Below are 16,211 nucleotides of genomic sequence, written 5' to 3'. Positions count from 1 at the left end.
TGACACAGGGAGTGGGCATCATCACGACGGCTGTAGACTGTTCCCTGTTTGCGGGTCAGACTGGCCGAAACTGGCCTGTTGTGGAATGCACAGAACAATGTAGAAATGCGTGCTTATTAGGTTGCTTAATGTGCCGAAGTTATCTGATAGTGGAACTGCAAGCGTGTGTGTCATGTATTGTTTTTCCTGGGGAAATGGGATCCTGATGTTGTGTGTGTGTGTGTGTGTGCGCGCACGCGCGGCTGCTTTTCGAGGAGCACATGATGTTTGCAAGTCAAAAGGATTTTAACTGAACCTGAACTTTCTTTTTTGCCTTTTTTTTTTCCCCTCTCCCTGTGACGTTTCACAGGGAATTCGAATTCCATGAAAAAACGCAAAGAGCCTGTGTATGTGAGATGTGAGCTGTGGGCCCATCACAGTAGATTACTATGGAAGACAAGCAGCCGCACGAGGGTGCGCCCCAGGGCCTCAGGGCGCTTTATCGACTGAAGAGTGACTTCAATGTAGAACCATCCAAACAGCTTCTCATTCTCCCAGTGTCCAGGGGTCACTTGGCACGTTTTTGTGGTTCTCCAGTCTGGACCTCGTTAAGAGAATGGCCAGGTGATTGGCCGGAGAGCGTGGAGAACGTGCAGCACCGCAGTTCCCCCTCCGAGCATGCTCCCGAGGGCTACGTGAGAGTCTGAGCCTCGGGGAGCCGGCCCTGCTGCACGCAGGCAACAGCTGACTGGCTTCACCAGTCGACAGAAACTCCCTGTCATCTCCCGAGTCATACCAACGAGTCGGGGCCATCTGCACGTCATGCCGGCGGCATCCTCACTTCATCTCCACGTTACCTGCTTTCTAGCCTCAGGTGAATGGGTGGGGCAGCGGAGACCCTTTCTCTCCATGTGGTCCTGGAGGTAGCCACGAGGGGGGGGTGGTGGGGGGCTCCTCTCCACATCCACCGATCGCTCGTTTTCCCCGGAACATTCCGAGCCTATTTCTGATAGAATCAGTTATGCCTCTCGTAAAGCAAAAATAAGCAACAGTTTCACACATGGAGACGATATTTAAAATGGAACACGGCTTGTCTGCCAAAAAGATTAGATAAAACATAGCAAGCATTTTTCTCTAATTTCATTCAAATGTATAATATTGTGTTGGCATTTCTCCCCCCGCACCGGGGTCCTAGCAGACCCTGTGTCTGGTCCTGCTTCAGTGTCTCTGTGGTGAAACTCATGGATTTGTCTTGGATAGGCAGTTTGAGTAATATAAATAGCCGACTGCCTCAACAGTAATTACACTCATATTCCTCTTTTCAACACTCTGCCCTGTCAAAAAGTTCTCGGAGATATGACAGACTACACCAGGGCCAGTAATTATAACCCGTGTGTGTGCGAGAGAGAGCGAGAGTGACTAATGTAGTTAGAAATGCAGCATGGTCTTTGTACAGCGACCGCATGATGCCTCATTAGATGCATTCCTTTTGATATCATCACAGCTTTGTGTTCCACACGTAGCCTGACAGCTCCGAGTTCTCAGTGTGAGTGGGAGGAGCTGGCGCTCGGGGGTTTGCAGGGGAGTTGGGGCTGCAGGCTGCAAACGGGCCTGTCTGTACAGTAGGTCAAAGGTCAAGGTGTCTGTGACACACGGGATGCGGTCTGTGGCGACTGTCCTCTGTTCTGTATCCAAGCGCTGTCGGGCGTCTAATTAGCTTGTGTGGGCTTCCATGTCGGAGTGAAATACAGCTAAGCAGCCTGGTGCGACTATGAGCTCCAGTACGCTGTGTCGATCTCGCTTGAGATGCGAGTTTCTGCAGACAATCCACTGTTTGTTGAACACCTACGCGAGCGTATTGGAAGCATTGAAAGCAAACATTTAAGTGCACGTTCTCGTTCTCAGCCGATGAGGTTTTGATGACATTCGTTTTCGTCTTGACTGTTGAAGCAGCTTTCTGTAATGGGAGGGGTTTCAGGGGCGTGGGAGCGTGATTGGCCGGGTGTTAGATGATGCTTTGTCCACGAGGAGCCACTTCCTGGACCCCCGGGCCTGAACTCAGAGGTAACACAAACACACAGCTTCTTTGAAGCCTGGCGGCTTCAGACCCAAACACATTAGTGTTGGGCATTCCTCACACTGTGTGCTTTGACACACTGTGTGCTTTGACACACTGTGTGCTTTTGGCCCGTCTTAAATGGGTCCCAATGAAATCTGTGATTTCAATCTGTGAGCACAAGCTTATCTGTTTGTGCGGTAAACCTGTTGCATCTGTTTAAAGCCGGAATTATGACTCAGGCACACTTTACTGAACTTTTAAGGTATTTCAACTAATGGGGGGGTCTATTTGAGTGTTTGTGTGTGTGTGTACTGGTTGACACTCCAGATGTTGCAGGTTTGTAAGTGGACATTGCGCAAAGCAAGAGGAGCTTTATGGTGTGGAGGAGGGAGACAGGCATCCTGGCATCTCAACCATTTCCTGTCAGAGGGGATTATGGGCCCTGGCTGCTTTACTCTGCTATCGCCACGGGCCCCCACGTAGAGCTCACCAACACGCTCCGAACGCCTGCTTGCTGCATACATGCTCCATGGGTGGTGCGTGTGTCTACGGCGTGTACTGGACGTGTATGCACAGGGGTCAGGAACCAGGCTGGCGAGATCTACATCACTGATTCCTAGGGATGAGATGGAGCCAGTGTGGTTGCCCTCTGGGTTTGGGTGTGTCCGTAAGAGCAGCGTGCCTCCTCCACACACAGGCCTCAGACTGTCACACAGGCCTGTGTCCCCTGCTGTCCTCTCCCGGAGCCTCCCTCGCTGTCGCCCCCCCCGGGTCCACGGCCTGCTCTCCCGGGGGGGGGGGGGGGGACACACATTCCCGTGTGTCCATGGAGCATGTATACCTGGCATGTGAACCCGTGTGACCAGGTAAACATTAACGCAGAGGAATGTTGGCTTGGGCCTGGGAAATCAGCAGTTTTAGCATTTCAACGTCAAGCCATTGTCCTTGCGTGCCATTTGTTTGTGTAGCTCTGTACTGTATACCGTGATGCTGTTTGGGTTTTTTGAATTCCTGGACTGTGCTTATGACTCAGCTAATGCTCATGACTCGGCTTATTATTAGTATTATTATTATTATTATTATTAGCGCTGAGGGTCCAGAAGTGCCTGAGACGAGAGAGTCCTCCTGTAAACGGCATGCGTACCTCCTGCGGTCTCACAAACTCTCCTGTAGTGCACCTCTCCCTGCTCCGGGACACATACCTCTCACAGCCAGAGCTTTCCTGGAAAGCACACCGCTTAAAATAATGCTTGGTGTCTTGCAGGAAGCTGCGCTTTGCTCACTTCCTGTCACATGGGCAGGGGTGCTTTTTCGCGGGGCTATATTGTATGAGGGGGAAAGAATGCCATGAGTCATTGAGGCTCTACCTCTCAGAGAGGGTCGGACGAGCGGAAGGAGAGAGGGAGGGAAGAGAGGGGGGGGGGGGGGGATTGGGGCGCCTTCTGTGTCATCCTTAAGTAGCTATGCTGGGAGGCGCAGTGAGAAACAAACATTCAGATAAGCTCACTCACCCACCCCCCCACCCCATGCACCCTCACATGAGCACGTATGTCCTGTGCTTCACGGCTACCAGTGTCCTGTGTCACACACGCATACACGCACGTCCCCCTGTCTGTCAGCCAACTGGACGTGACTGGAGACAGCTGGAATCCCTAAACAGACTGGAACCTTCTACAAGCCACATGCTGCTGTCTTTCATTCATTTCGTCTGTATTAGAGTCTTGGACCTCATAGTTGTAGATCCAGCCTTCGTAGATATATGTAGGGTTTGATGTGTTTGTCTTTTGGCCCGATTCCCTCCGCTAAGTAGTTAAGATCTACAGTAGATCATGATGCAGTAGTCTGCGTGAGAAGTTCTCGTTATGAAAATATACGATGTGCTTTCCTGGAACTGGATGAACAGGGCAAGGCTATAGGCTAGCTAGATTATAGTCCGGTCTTGTTTTTGGATGATACCAAGGTCACTTAAAGTAAACCTGATGGTGCCAGAGTGAGATATGACCATGTACTGTACAGTGCGTCTGTTTTCTTCCAGATAGCAGACAGATGGCCGGCCTATCGTGGCCATCCCTCCACCCACTGTGTGTCCACCCTGCAGCCTTTTGATGTCGACGCGCTCTGTGGTACAGTGAAGCAGAACGAGACATAATGAAATGTTTGACACTTTGACCTTTGGGGGGGGGGGGGTTTTCCCCCTGTCTGAATAATGTCGGGTCTGTGAAATGTTCTCATTTATCTGCCCGTGCACTTCCATTAGCCCCTGCTATTTTGAGTTTTGTTTTCTTCGCCGGGTCCTGTGAACTCTTCCGACCCGCGGCATTGTAAAGGATGCTGGTAAACAAAGTCGCTGTTGCCACTCCAAAGTAGGAACGCTCGACCGCAGCCTAAATAACTGAAGAAGAGAGGCAAGAAGTGAGGGAGAGAGAGAGAAGAAAGAAAAAAAACTGCAAGTATGCCTTTTGGTCCATGGGGGGCAAGGCTTTCATGTTTCGCTGGGGGAACGTGTGTTTTGCATTTACTCCCCCCCGTACATTCCTGGTTTGTCTGTGAGGGATGAGGGAACAGGGGAGTTGTCCACGACCCCTACCCCCAACCCACCCCTCTCCACTATTGGCAAACGCTGGCTTTTTGTCGCACACGCCCTGGCCCGGCCCACACCCTCACGCTCTCCCGCCAAAATGAGGGTCTCTGATCGCCTGTTTGTTCGTTTCGTGGCGTTTCGTTGAACTGTTTGGTGTGTTGTGTTTGTGTGTGTGTGATTTATGTTCTTTCCTCTTGGGGTCCCTGCAAGGGTTATCTAACGCAGTACCAGATCAAAATCGGCACTGTTGCTTTGACATGGACGTAAATTAAGTTTCCGGCGGCCATTCTCATTCTCCGAGTTCAACAAATAAATCCTGACAAAGCTCATGTAGATAAGTACTAATTTCCTGTGTGTGGAGCACTTTTGGGTCCGGCCTGGGTCCTTTTCTCAGAGGGTTTCTACGGTTTCGTTCGAGGCTCCTAAACCCTTCCTCCTCAGGGTCTATTGTGCTATCCGCCAACAGCAGACTTTTCTCTAATGCTCTATTGAACACCGCCTCAAATGATTTCAAACACTGTGTAGCTACGGTGGATATGATGGAGGTAAAGAGGGGATTTCAACTCTGCTTTAGGAGAAACACCGAATCGGATTATCTGACCAGTTATGAGGCGCTTGATGAATGGACATTGCATTTTGTATTGCCAAGACGATTAGGGATTTTCTGCTACGTCCCAATTCATTTAGTAAACCACTGTTTTGGTTGACGTGGATCCCGGATAGGCCCAGCCACGTCATCTGCTTCAAGAAGGCAAAACATGAAATGAATCAATTGGATCATTGTGACAACTGTGTGTCAGTGTGGGTATTATATAAGGCTATTGAAAGCATATGTCTGTTGTGCACAGTTGGACTTGACAATGAATGATCCTGGCAGAGCCCTATAGAGCACAACCCAGGCCGTTATTGGTCTTCTCATCATGGGGTCGTAAGGAAATGTAGGCCAGCATTGTAAATGGTTTGTAATTACTGTTGAAAACACTTCACTTCAAGGATGGCTATGGCACAAATGATTCCCTTGCTCCAGTTGTGTTTCGTGAATGATTGGGTCTTTCCTCCCAAAGGGTTTGTCATGAGATCGCTTCCCCATGGAGCCCATACATCAGTCTTGTTTTGGGTACATGGTACTAAGTGTACATGTTGGTGCTGAAACATGTCCTGCCCTCTCGTAACCCTTTTCCCTCCTAACCTCCTCCTCCGCCCTCCTCACCTCTCCTCTTTTCACCCCCAGGACTGTTCCAACTCTGAAGAGTACTCTGTTGCCTCTGCCCTTCTGCCCCTGACAACGGCCTTTTACAGGGTGAGTACGTTACCGAGATTCCACAGGGGCCCTCACACCCACACACACACACACACACACACACACAAGGGAGCCAGGCTGAAGGCAGCATTGTGACCTGGTGATCATATGACTGTATTAAGGCCAGGAGGCTGTGGCATTCTCCACAGGCAGTGAGGCCTACAGGAGGCCACATTAATAACCGGGGCAGGGGGGGGGGGGGGTACTTATGGTAATAGAGGGGCCAGACTGGTGGTAATGTAGAGAGATGAGTGTGTTTCTGTAGTGGTCTTGGCAGGCTGTTTTCTGGTTCTCCCCGTCTGCCGCTGTCTGTTCCCAGGCCAGGTTAGGGTAACAAGGGGTCGGATGTACTAACCCAGCCCCACCACAATCCCCCTGGGGGCCTGGCTGTGGTCAGCGGTTTCCAGCCCCCGTGATCAGCTTGCGGTCGAGATGGAGCGTGGCCACAGCTATGTCCGCACTGCTCCAGCGTTGCCATGGGGACAGACACAACGGCCCACAGTGTTGGGTGGTGAGACCCCGGGCCGACTGCGCCCCGCCCCTGCCCTCTGGCTGGGCCCGTCTGGGACTTACCCACACTGGGCACGCTGGGGGGAACCATCTGATGTCGCCTGCCATGCTCTCTCTCTCTCTATTTCTCTCTGTCTCTCTCTCTCTTTCTGTTACCAACATGTCTCTCTCTTTCTCTCTCTCCATCAGTGCATCGCTGCACACGCGAGGAGAGGAGCAGTGCTAGCTTCTCTCGTCCAGAGGAGGATAAAGGTTGTGTAGCCTGGGGGGGGTGTGGGGGGGGTGTGTGGGGTGTGGGGGTTCATAGTGTTAGTCACCCCCCCCCCCCGTACTTGACAGTGTTCCTGTGTCCCTGACCAATGCTGTGAGCAGAGAAACCTCCATCCCTCTACCTGCTCTCCCCCGTCCGTCCGTCAGGCCGTCCTTGGCTCCTCACCCCTTCATTAAGACATCTGAAAGCCATTGGCCCAAAAACATTTGGATTTCATGGGGGGGAGTTATTTTTTTTTTGGTCTTTCATGTTCCTTCAGTTTACGTAACCTTAAATCTTGATTAAAGGATTATGTAAAAGGCCCTCGCTGGCCAGATCTGTGGACAGCACACGGAGGCCACGAGACGCTCCCGAGGTGCTGCTCTGAGCAGCGCTGGCTCTGGGGAGGAAGGTTCTGGAACACAGCGCGTCTCTCCCGGGCGGCCTCACGCTAAGGCAGGACGGCTCACACCAGCCAGAGAGCACGCTCTCATCTCAGCAAAACAAAACAACAAAAAAGGTGGTGGGTGCTGGGCCGACAGGGGCGATGCAGTTGATAATCCCACCGTGGCACGAGAGACGGTCCCATCCTGGTTGGAGTGAATGCCCGTGGGACAGTTCCACCCCCTGTCCTGCCTCCCACCCTCCAACCCTCCTCCACATTCCCCAGCCGTCCTGGACTCCACCACACAGGCGGTTATTGGGCTCTTGAAAGCAGCCCTGGCAGCAGATGAAGGCGATGTAGCGTGGTGGCAAGCTAGTTTCGCAGTCTGGGTATGCTCTTGTAAGACTCTGGAAGATGAAGATGAGAGGTTGGGGTGGGGGGTGGGGGGGGGGTTTAGGGGAACACCTCCCTCCCCTTCTTGAGGATATTGGCATTGACATTCAGGTTAAGAGGTTGTTGGATCACATGAACGTCTGTAATGTATTTTGTACTTAATGCATTAGCTGCAATAACAAAATCAAGAGCAAATTGAAAACGGCTTCTTTCAAAAGCTTGATTGTATTGAACATGAGTCTTGTGGGTGAGATTAGTTTCATGGGAGAAACTTTTGGTTTCATTGTTCAACACAGTAATTATACTTAGTGGAGAAACCACATATCTCGGTAAGAAGGTTTTTAACTCCAACTCTTAAATCTTGGTTTGACCTGGTCAGGACCGCTCGCTGTAGAAGGTCAGAGCGACTGCAGTGCTTTGTGGGTTACACTAGGGACATGGCACATACATAAAGCACATACCTGGACACACAAACACTCATTCACGAATACACACTCTCACGAATACACACTACCCACAAAACTTGTCCGTAATCTTCAGAGAAGGACTTAGTTAATCAGTGCTCAAGTGGCTTTGGGTGATTAGTTACTCCCATACCTTGGCTGTAATTGGGCTCTTTACGTAACCACTATAAGCCTGGCTTTGCTTCTGAATGTGAGCAAACCTGTGCACGAACGAGTGTTTCTGTCATTTGATGTCCTGAGGCTATTCCTAGAGACCCATCTGATGTCACACTCAATAACAGGGCCGTCACATGCACCTGTCACTCTGCTCACTGACTCAAGTCTCTTTCTCTCTCTGTGTGTCTGTCTGTATTCTCGCTTTCTCGCTTTCTCTCTCTCTCTCTCTCTCTCTCCCTTTCTCTCTCTCTCTCTCTCTCTCTCTCTCTCTCTCTCTCTCTCTCTCTCTCTCTCTCTCTCTCTCTCTCTAGCTCCATCTATCTGTCACTCCGTCGGTCGATGTTTTTTTTTTTTTCACATAACAACAACGGTCAGGACGAGGCAGAGGAGAGGGGATCAAGACTGGAAGAAATGAGGTCAGATCTTCTCCCTCTGGGCCCAGTCTCTGTTTCCCTCCTCACTCCAGCCTGTCTGGGGCCCGTCTGCCCATGAACCAACTCCAAACTAATATGCTCCATACACAGTCCTCCTCCACTGAAACTAATAGGCTAATGTACATAATCTCAAGCCTAAAATGAGACTGGGTCTTCTACTGTACACAGGCAATGCCAGGTCTGGTTCAGAGCTTGGTTTCGGTCAAGCTTCGGTCTAACTAGCTTTGCTCTCCTTGGCCTGGCTCGACTAAGTTGACGAGCCTGGGACACCACTAGAGGGTACATATTTCCACCATGTCCTGTCTGACTTCCACAGAACTTGAAGACGATTACAGGGGGAGACAGACTGTTATTCTGCCGTCAAGCTGTGTCAAAGCAGAATTTTCCCGTGAACTGCCCACTTGATTTACTGACCGCGTGTGGTTTGTTGGTCAAGTATTTGAGCCGTCATGCTCTGTCAGTGAGTCAGCTTTCTCAGTCAGCCGGGAATCTGCATTGTTCCTCCGAAAGGTCATGTGACGTCCAGGAGGGTGTTTACCCAAGGCTCCCAGGGCTACCTGGCTATGTGTTATTGTACCTTTCAAACTCATTGTTTGACATTTGCTATGCGTAAGCAGTCTCCGGGCCGATCCCATCCATTTGGCTTTGTGAGAGAGAAACACTAGTTGGATGAGGCAGCAAGTCAGCAGGCCCCCCAAACACGATTCTTGACTCGCATAGCCTAACCGTTGCTCTGTTTGCATTCTTTCTGCCATAGTTTATGCGTGGAGGGATTTTGAAGGTTTGTCTTGTCAAGCTGTTTTTACGCTCTGTCCTGGTGTGGAGAATGATTTACTGAGTGACCTTCTTGTACCACTGAGATGGCCGCGGGCTGGACAGGGCTGTGTTTGCTCTGGGCCATGGAGGCGACTGTGTTAGCAGCCTGTCCCGCTGGTCTATAGGGCCACGCTTGTCAACATGTGTTTGTTTGACTGGGGTATCTGCTGTAAATACATTGTTTGAATGGAGACGTGCTCTTTTGTTTTTCCGGACACAAATACTTCTCTGCACAATAGTCATAAAGCATGAGCAAACGAATGAAGATTGATTGTGCGCAGGTTTGGATGTTGTGTTTCTCCACATTGCATCCTGTGACTTTCAAGGACTTTCAGAGGAATGTCTATTTTTGTATTGAACATCCTGGGATGCTGGATGATTGTCTGCGATACACTTACATCATGTGTTGCCTCTTAACTAGTCATAAGAGTCCAGGAACAGGTCAACCATCAACAGAGTTATAAAATATGATACCCCCCCTCTCTGTTTATCACCCAACCTTCTGTCTCCCTCTGTCCTTCTCTCTCACACCCTCTCCTCTTTCTCTGTCTTTCTCTCGCTCTCTCGCTCCCTCCTTCTCTCTCTCCCTCTCTTTCCCTCTCTCTCTATCTCTCTCTCTCAGCCCTGCATTCCTCCTCTGTATTTAACAATGCAGTCCTCCTGGTGTCTCCTTCCTTCCCACTATCACTCTCCCCCCTGTCTCCCTCCATATGTCTGCTCTACATCTGTGTGTCTGTGCAGAGCCCTTGGGCCCAGACCCAGGCTGCTCTCAGCTATCAGAATGTGGGGAGCTGGCTGCGGTCAATCTGACCTAAACGCACGCACACACACACACACACCTTTGCCAATATATTGCCACAGCACATGACAGGGAGCAAGACAAATGTTATAGTATTCCCCCTTAGTGCCCATTAGTCTTAGGATAATGACAGTCCTAACCCAGAGGTTGTGTTACGCGAATAGCGAACCTCTGGTCCTAACTCTCCCCTGCACCTTCTTCTGTGTGTTATACAGAGTCTAGACTCTGTAATCCACTCAAGTCATCGAGATAAGTCCATTAGCTTGGGCACAGCCAGCTTTATCTTCGGCTCCACGGCTCGGGCGACGGTGTGGAAGGCCTGTGGTCAAGGCTGATTTGTCAGCGACAGCCCTGGAGCCCCCGGCCAGCTTCCTGCTCTGTGAATGAATGAGTGGCTGCTAGCGTCCAGGGGCAGGACACGGTGTTCCACTGGCGCGAGCCAAGCTAATGCATATAAAAGTGTTCCTGTCCGCGGAGGGGAAGAGAAACGATCCAAACGAGCCGTCACATTAGCGTAGGGGCTCCTTGATTTCCCAGATGATGGAACGCCGCCCTTTCGGAAGGATTTCTGCGTCCACATGCCGGGGTAGGAGGGATGTGTCTGAGACCGCACTGCAGATGGACGTCTTAGAGGGGTGCCGGCGTTCTGTTTAAGGGAGTGAGGGATCGGCGATGCTGCTGGCTCAGAGCTCAGGGCTGACAGACCACTGCTGCCCTCCTATGGGGGAGAATCTTAGAGAGGGAGAGAGAGAGAGAGAGAGAAGGAGAGGGAGAGAGAGAGACACTCCATACTCTATCCTGTGTGGAACAAAGACGGTTTTAGACCGGTATCTCCCTCTCAAATACCCCCCCCCCCCCACCCCCCACTGCCATGATCACCCAGCTCAACCCCAGGCAGCCCTGCGGTGTGGCTGGGCCCAGCGGGGAGCCTCCGTTGCTGGGGGAAGGAGCCAGGTCTGTTCCCCCGTCTGGCGTCCACAGTAGCTGGGCTGCTGCTGGCCACTGGCGGGGTGGAACCATTGTGAGCCATAACAGAGAAGCAGTGCAGTGTATTGTATCAGACTCAGAGGGATAGAAATGAAACACTAATCTAATAAGAGGCTTGAGAGTGTCTACTGAGAGGCACATGGCCCTGAGGCTAGGCTCTGCTGGGGTTGGGGGGGCTGGGGGTGGTGAGGGAGACAGGAGGGCGGGGGGGTAAAAATGAGGGAGGCCAAGGTGGGTGAGGAGGCAGAGGATGTTGAGGGGGGCGGTGGTCCAAGGTTGAGGGGGCCGGGGGGTTGAGGAGGAGTTGAGGGGGTGACTTGTTCACAGCTGGCCCTGTGCCATGTTGGCACAGTGCGTTCCTCGGCCCAGGCCGTGGAGGTGTCACTTTGTTGCCTCGCTTTCATTGGTGTTTATGTCTAAAGCCAGTGGGAGTGAGGAACAGCCTTCATGGCTTTAACAGAATGTTGCTTGTTCCCTCCAGGCGTGGTATGCAAACAGCAGGTGTCTCTGAACTGCTCTAACCATGGAAAAACAGCAGGAGCCTGTTTTTAAACAGACAGAGAGAGCGACGGAGAAAGACAGAGAAGGAAACAGACAGTGAGAGTGGCAGGAGTGAGCGAGAGAAAGCGAGAGAGTGAGCGAGTGTGAGAGATATATATCCACTTTGGGAGTGGGAGTACAAGTCTTGGTGTGGGGTCTAATGTGCTGAAAAACGTATGACCCACGAGAAATGATTGATTACATTTGAGACCTTTGGCAGCTTTGCATTGTTTTCCTATTTTCACCAGGGTTTTAATGTTCTCCTTTACAAGCTCTCCTCTTTGCAGCCCAGTTAGTTTCACGAGTTGTGAAACAGTAAGGCCAAGCTACTCTTACAGGAACCCTTCTTACCCAGATACTCAGCAAACTGGGACTGTCCGGTCTGGCCTCCCAGAGCCTGAGTCAGCTGCTTGTTGAAAAACCTTCTGCTCTGCAGTTTTTCACGTGAAAAACTCTCTCTGCCTTCTTGTTTGGTTGCAGAAACTGGTGGTGGGAGTGAACCAGTTTGCGTACACCTGTGTCCAGGACCACCCTATCTGGACCAATCAGCAGTTCTGGGAGTCCACCTTCTACGGTGAGGTCCAGAACCAGATCCGAGCTCTGTACCTCACCACCTCGGAAGAAAAACAAGGGATCACTGCCAGGCTCAAGGTGAGAACCAGGCTCCCTTTGTCTTCACAGTGCTGTATCTCCACTATGGGGAACTGAGCCGTTTAATGCAATATATATTAATATTATGCAATATTAGCAGCAAGAAATGGTGTTCCCCCCCCCCCCCCCCCTCCTCCCCCCCAATCTTTGAACTCCCCACGTTGACCCCGGGCAGGAGCAGCAGCCGCAGCCGGCCGCCAGCCCGTCCGAGCGGACGGCCATGGACCTGGCCGCGGAGCAGCTGCGGGCGTGGCCGGGCCTGAGCAAGGAGAAGCAGCAGGAGCTGGTGAAGAACGAGGAGAGCACCGTGTTCAGCCAGGCCATCCACTATGCCAGCCTCATGGTCTACCTGCTGGTGCCTCTGGACACCAGCAAGAACAAGCTGCTGCGGAGCGCCCCAGCCACCGACTGGGAGAGCGGTAGCAACAGCATCGTCACCAACAGGCAAGCACACAAACTGGGAGTTATGGGATTTCTTAGAGTTTCACGTTTTGGGGGTTATTGGTGCAGCAGGTCCGATTGATCCAGATATAACAGCATCAAGGTTATCAAGCCATTCCTAACAATGACTGTACAAGGGCAGGTACACTGGACTTCCTGCTCCTTTCCACAGTCTCCTAGCGGTCTAATCCAAGCTGTAGTCATTGGTCCGACACCATGGTCAGGCGCATGAGGTGAGATGTTGTGGACAAATCAGGGAGATATCTGGAGGAGAGAACCTGATGGGGAAACGTTTGTTCTGTATGCTGTTTTTGGTTAGGGAGTACTTGTTCCTCCTCAGTAAGGTGCTGATAAGTGCGTGGGCGGAAATGGCTTCCCCCACTGGGTATCTGATAGCCTCCTCTCTGGCCAGATGGAGCATGACACCTCCTCTGGATCCAGCCCACATCCTTTCTACTGGCCCTCGTTGACTCGTCACACACTGGAGTGCTGCCTCATCTCTGCTAGGGTGTTTAAAACACACAGGGCTTCTGCAGGAGGGGGGTGGGGTGGGGTGGGGTGGGGGGGGGGTGTAACACCACACTCGACCAAGAGCAACACGAATGGCGGTGAAAAGGATTCGCAGTGTTCAGCAGTAGCTGTAAAGTGAAACGAGTCTGGAAACTTCTCTCACCTGGGGGTCCTTTTTCTCCGAAACGGGTGGAAGGACCTGCCAAGGCTGAACAGTAGCTATCTCCAGATCTTGTGCTTCCCTGACGACCCTCCTGCTGGTCTCCCCGCAGCACAGTAGCACGTAGTGAACTTCGACCACGCTACCGAGAAGGCGAGGCACTCAGCCAGTTTACATGGCTAGCGAGTACAGCATGGCATACCGACGTCTCTTAAAAACTACATGCCCCACGATTAATGTCTTTCGAGATGCGGGAGCGAGGCAGAGGCCACATTCTTGTATGTTGTTGTTGTTGTATTTTCCTCTCAAAGAATGTATGTACGTCGTTTCCCCAGACTTGTTGTGTTCCTCTGAGAGGACTTCTGGCTCTCATCTGTGGGTTTGTAAACTCTGTGGAATGGTTACATCACTGTCCCATGTGACTCGTGTAGCGTTGCCAAGACGCCTTGAACCCGGGCCCTGGCATCTCAGCCTGCCTCCGGCCAGACCGCAAACGTGCCTCAAATGCACCTTAACGTTCCCCTCATCCGCCCGCCTTTTGTAACATGCGTAATCCCAGGCGCCGATACCGTGGCTGCTCCGGAGATCGAGCGCCCACGTGTACCAGACTGCCAGTAGGATACATTCATTGAGAATGAAACGTTGCAGTTGGTGCTAAGTGGAGCGTCTGTCATGGTGTGATTGGTTATGTCGCCGAGGTGGCATCGATTCTTCATTGCCCACGAAGCTGATCGCGGTTTACCGGTACGTGTCACTTCAACGTTTCCATCTCCAGTCCCATCTGGATTTGTGAGAAGTGGCGCTGTCCTGAGTCGAAAGATAGCCTACTTTACGGCTTTATTATCGAGTTAATAGGCGTGTGTGGTTGTGTCGGGCCGCTGTCCATTTCCTAAGGTTCAGAAATGCAAACCTTTTTTTAATACCTTTTTTTTCTGTTTAAAGGGCGTGCGCCCGTGAGCACCCACGGAGGAAAACATAAATAGGCGCCTATGTGTCTAATGTAATCTGCCTACTGTATCATCCCATTCAACTAGAAGTAACTCACTGGCCCTAATGTGTGTTTGTGTGTGTGTATGTGCGTGCGCGTGGTGCAGTATTGCCGGCAGCGTGGCTGAGAGCTTCGACACCGAGAGCGGCTTCGAGGACTCGGAGAACAGCGACGTGGCTAACTCTGTGGTGAGGTTCGTCGCCCGCTTCATAGACAAGGTGTGCACAGAGAGCGGTGTGACCCAGGACCACATCAAGAGCCTGCACAGCATGATCCCAGGTAAACACTCAGGGAACCCAGCCCGACCCCCAGGGGTTCAAGATCCCGCTGGCCTAGTTCTGTCAGCTTTCCGGGGGTAACTTATATCGGCTCCATCTTTAAAAGCCAAGGGCGACTGGGAGTGTATTTTTGGCCCAAAACCCACAGCACTTAGGCAGATTACCATACCGTCTGACATAAAAAGGGTGGCCTTTAATCTGTAAACACAGGCTGTGTTCGTAAGTAGGTGTGCGTTTCTAGGTGGGGCACAATGCCAATATGTCCTCTCTCCCCCCCAGGTATTGTGGCCATGCAGATGGAGACTCTGGAGGCTGTCCACAGGGAGAGCAGGAGGCTGCCTCCCATTCACAAGGCGAGTGCTGCCCTGCACTGGACACACACTTGTCACACGCAACACCCCTCCCTCCCACCTCTACTGGCTGCAGCGTGGCCTCTATCTCTCCAGACACGGCCAGATACGACCAGCCTGTGACTGTGGGAGATGTCGGTCTCACCGGTACAGGTGGAATTAGTAATTAGGGGAATTAACCTGAACCACCAACACGCGTTCCGACGTGGAGGCAGAGTCTGGGGACATTGGGGGGGGCCCTTCTATCTCTGGGGCTGAGGTCGCCGAGGTGGTTGAAAAGCTCCGCGGTGGCAAGGCCCCTGGGGTGGATGAGGTCCGCCCGGAGTTCCTTAAGGCTCTGGATGTTGTAGGGCTGTCTTGGTTGGCACGACTCTGCAACATCGCGTGGACATCAGGGACAGTGCCTCTGGACTGGCAGACCGGGGTGGTGGTTCCCCTCTTTAAAAAGGGGGACCGGAGGGTGTGCTCCAACTTTAGGGGGATCACACTCCTCAGCCTCCCTGGGAAAGTCTATTCAGGGGTGCTGGAGAGGAGGGTCCGTCGGATTGTCGAACCTTGGATTCAGGAGGAGCAATGTGGTTTTCGCCCTGGCCGTGGAACTGTGGACCAGCTCTATACCCTCGGCAGGGTTCTGGAGGGTGCATGGGAGTTCGCCCAACCAGTCTACACATGTTTTGTGGATTTGGAAAAGGCGTTCGACCGTGTCCCTCGGGGGCTCATGTGGGGGGTGCTCCGGGAGTACGGGGTACCGGACTCCCTGATCGGGGCTGTTCGGTCCCTGTACGACCGGTGCCAGAGTTTGGTCCGCATTGCCGGTAGTAAGTCGAACTTGTTCCCGGTGAGGGTTGGACTCCGCCAGGGCTGCCCTTTGTCACCGATTCTGTTCATAACTTATATGGACAGAATTTCTAGGCGCAGCCAGGGCGTTGAGGGGGTCCGGTTTGGGGACCTCAGGATCGGGTCGCTGCTTTTTGCGGATGATGTGGTCCTGTTGGCTTCATCGGGCCGTGACCTCCAGCTCTCACTGGAGCGGTTTGCAACCGAATGCGAAGCGGCTGGGATGGGAATCAGCACCTCCAAATCTGAGGCCATGGTTATCGACCGGAAAAAGGTGGAGTGCAATCTCCGGGTCGGGGAGGAGATCTTGTCCCAAGCGGAGGAGTTCAAGTATCTCGGGGTC

General features: G+C 52.2%; 1 protein-coding gene across 1 annotated transcript in view; it reads left to right on the top strand.

Moving 5' to 3' along the window:
- The window catches only part of sbf2 (SET binding factor 2), an 88,302-nt gene that overhangs the window by 52,368 nt on the left and 19,723 nt on the right, over positions 1 to 16,211 (top strand). The window contains 5 exon segments of the mRNA XM_062470786.1: positions 5,851 to 5,919; positions 12,134 to 12,304; positions 12,480 to 12,748; positions 14,510 to 14,682; positions 14,961 to 15,034. Coding sequence (XP_062326770.1) covers positions 5,851 to 5,919; positions 12,134 to 12,304; positions 12,480 to 12,748; positions 14,510 to 14,682; positions 14,961 to 15,034 — 756 coding nt within the window.

This window comes from Osmerus eperlanus, chromosome 10 (assembly GCF_963692335.1).
Source record: "Osmerus eperlanus chromosome 10, fOsmEpe2.1, whole genome shotgun sequence".
Taxonomy (NCBI): Eukaryota; Metazoa; Chordata; class Actinopteri; order Osmeriformes; family Osmeridae; genus Osmerus; species Osmerus eperlanus.
This window is presented reverse-complemented; position numbering and strand designations above follow the sequence as displayed.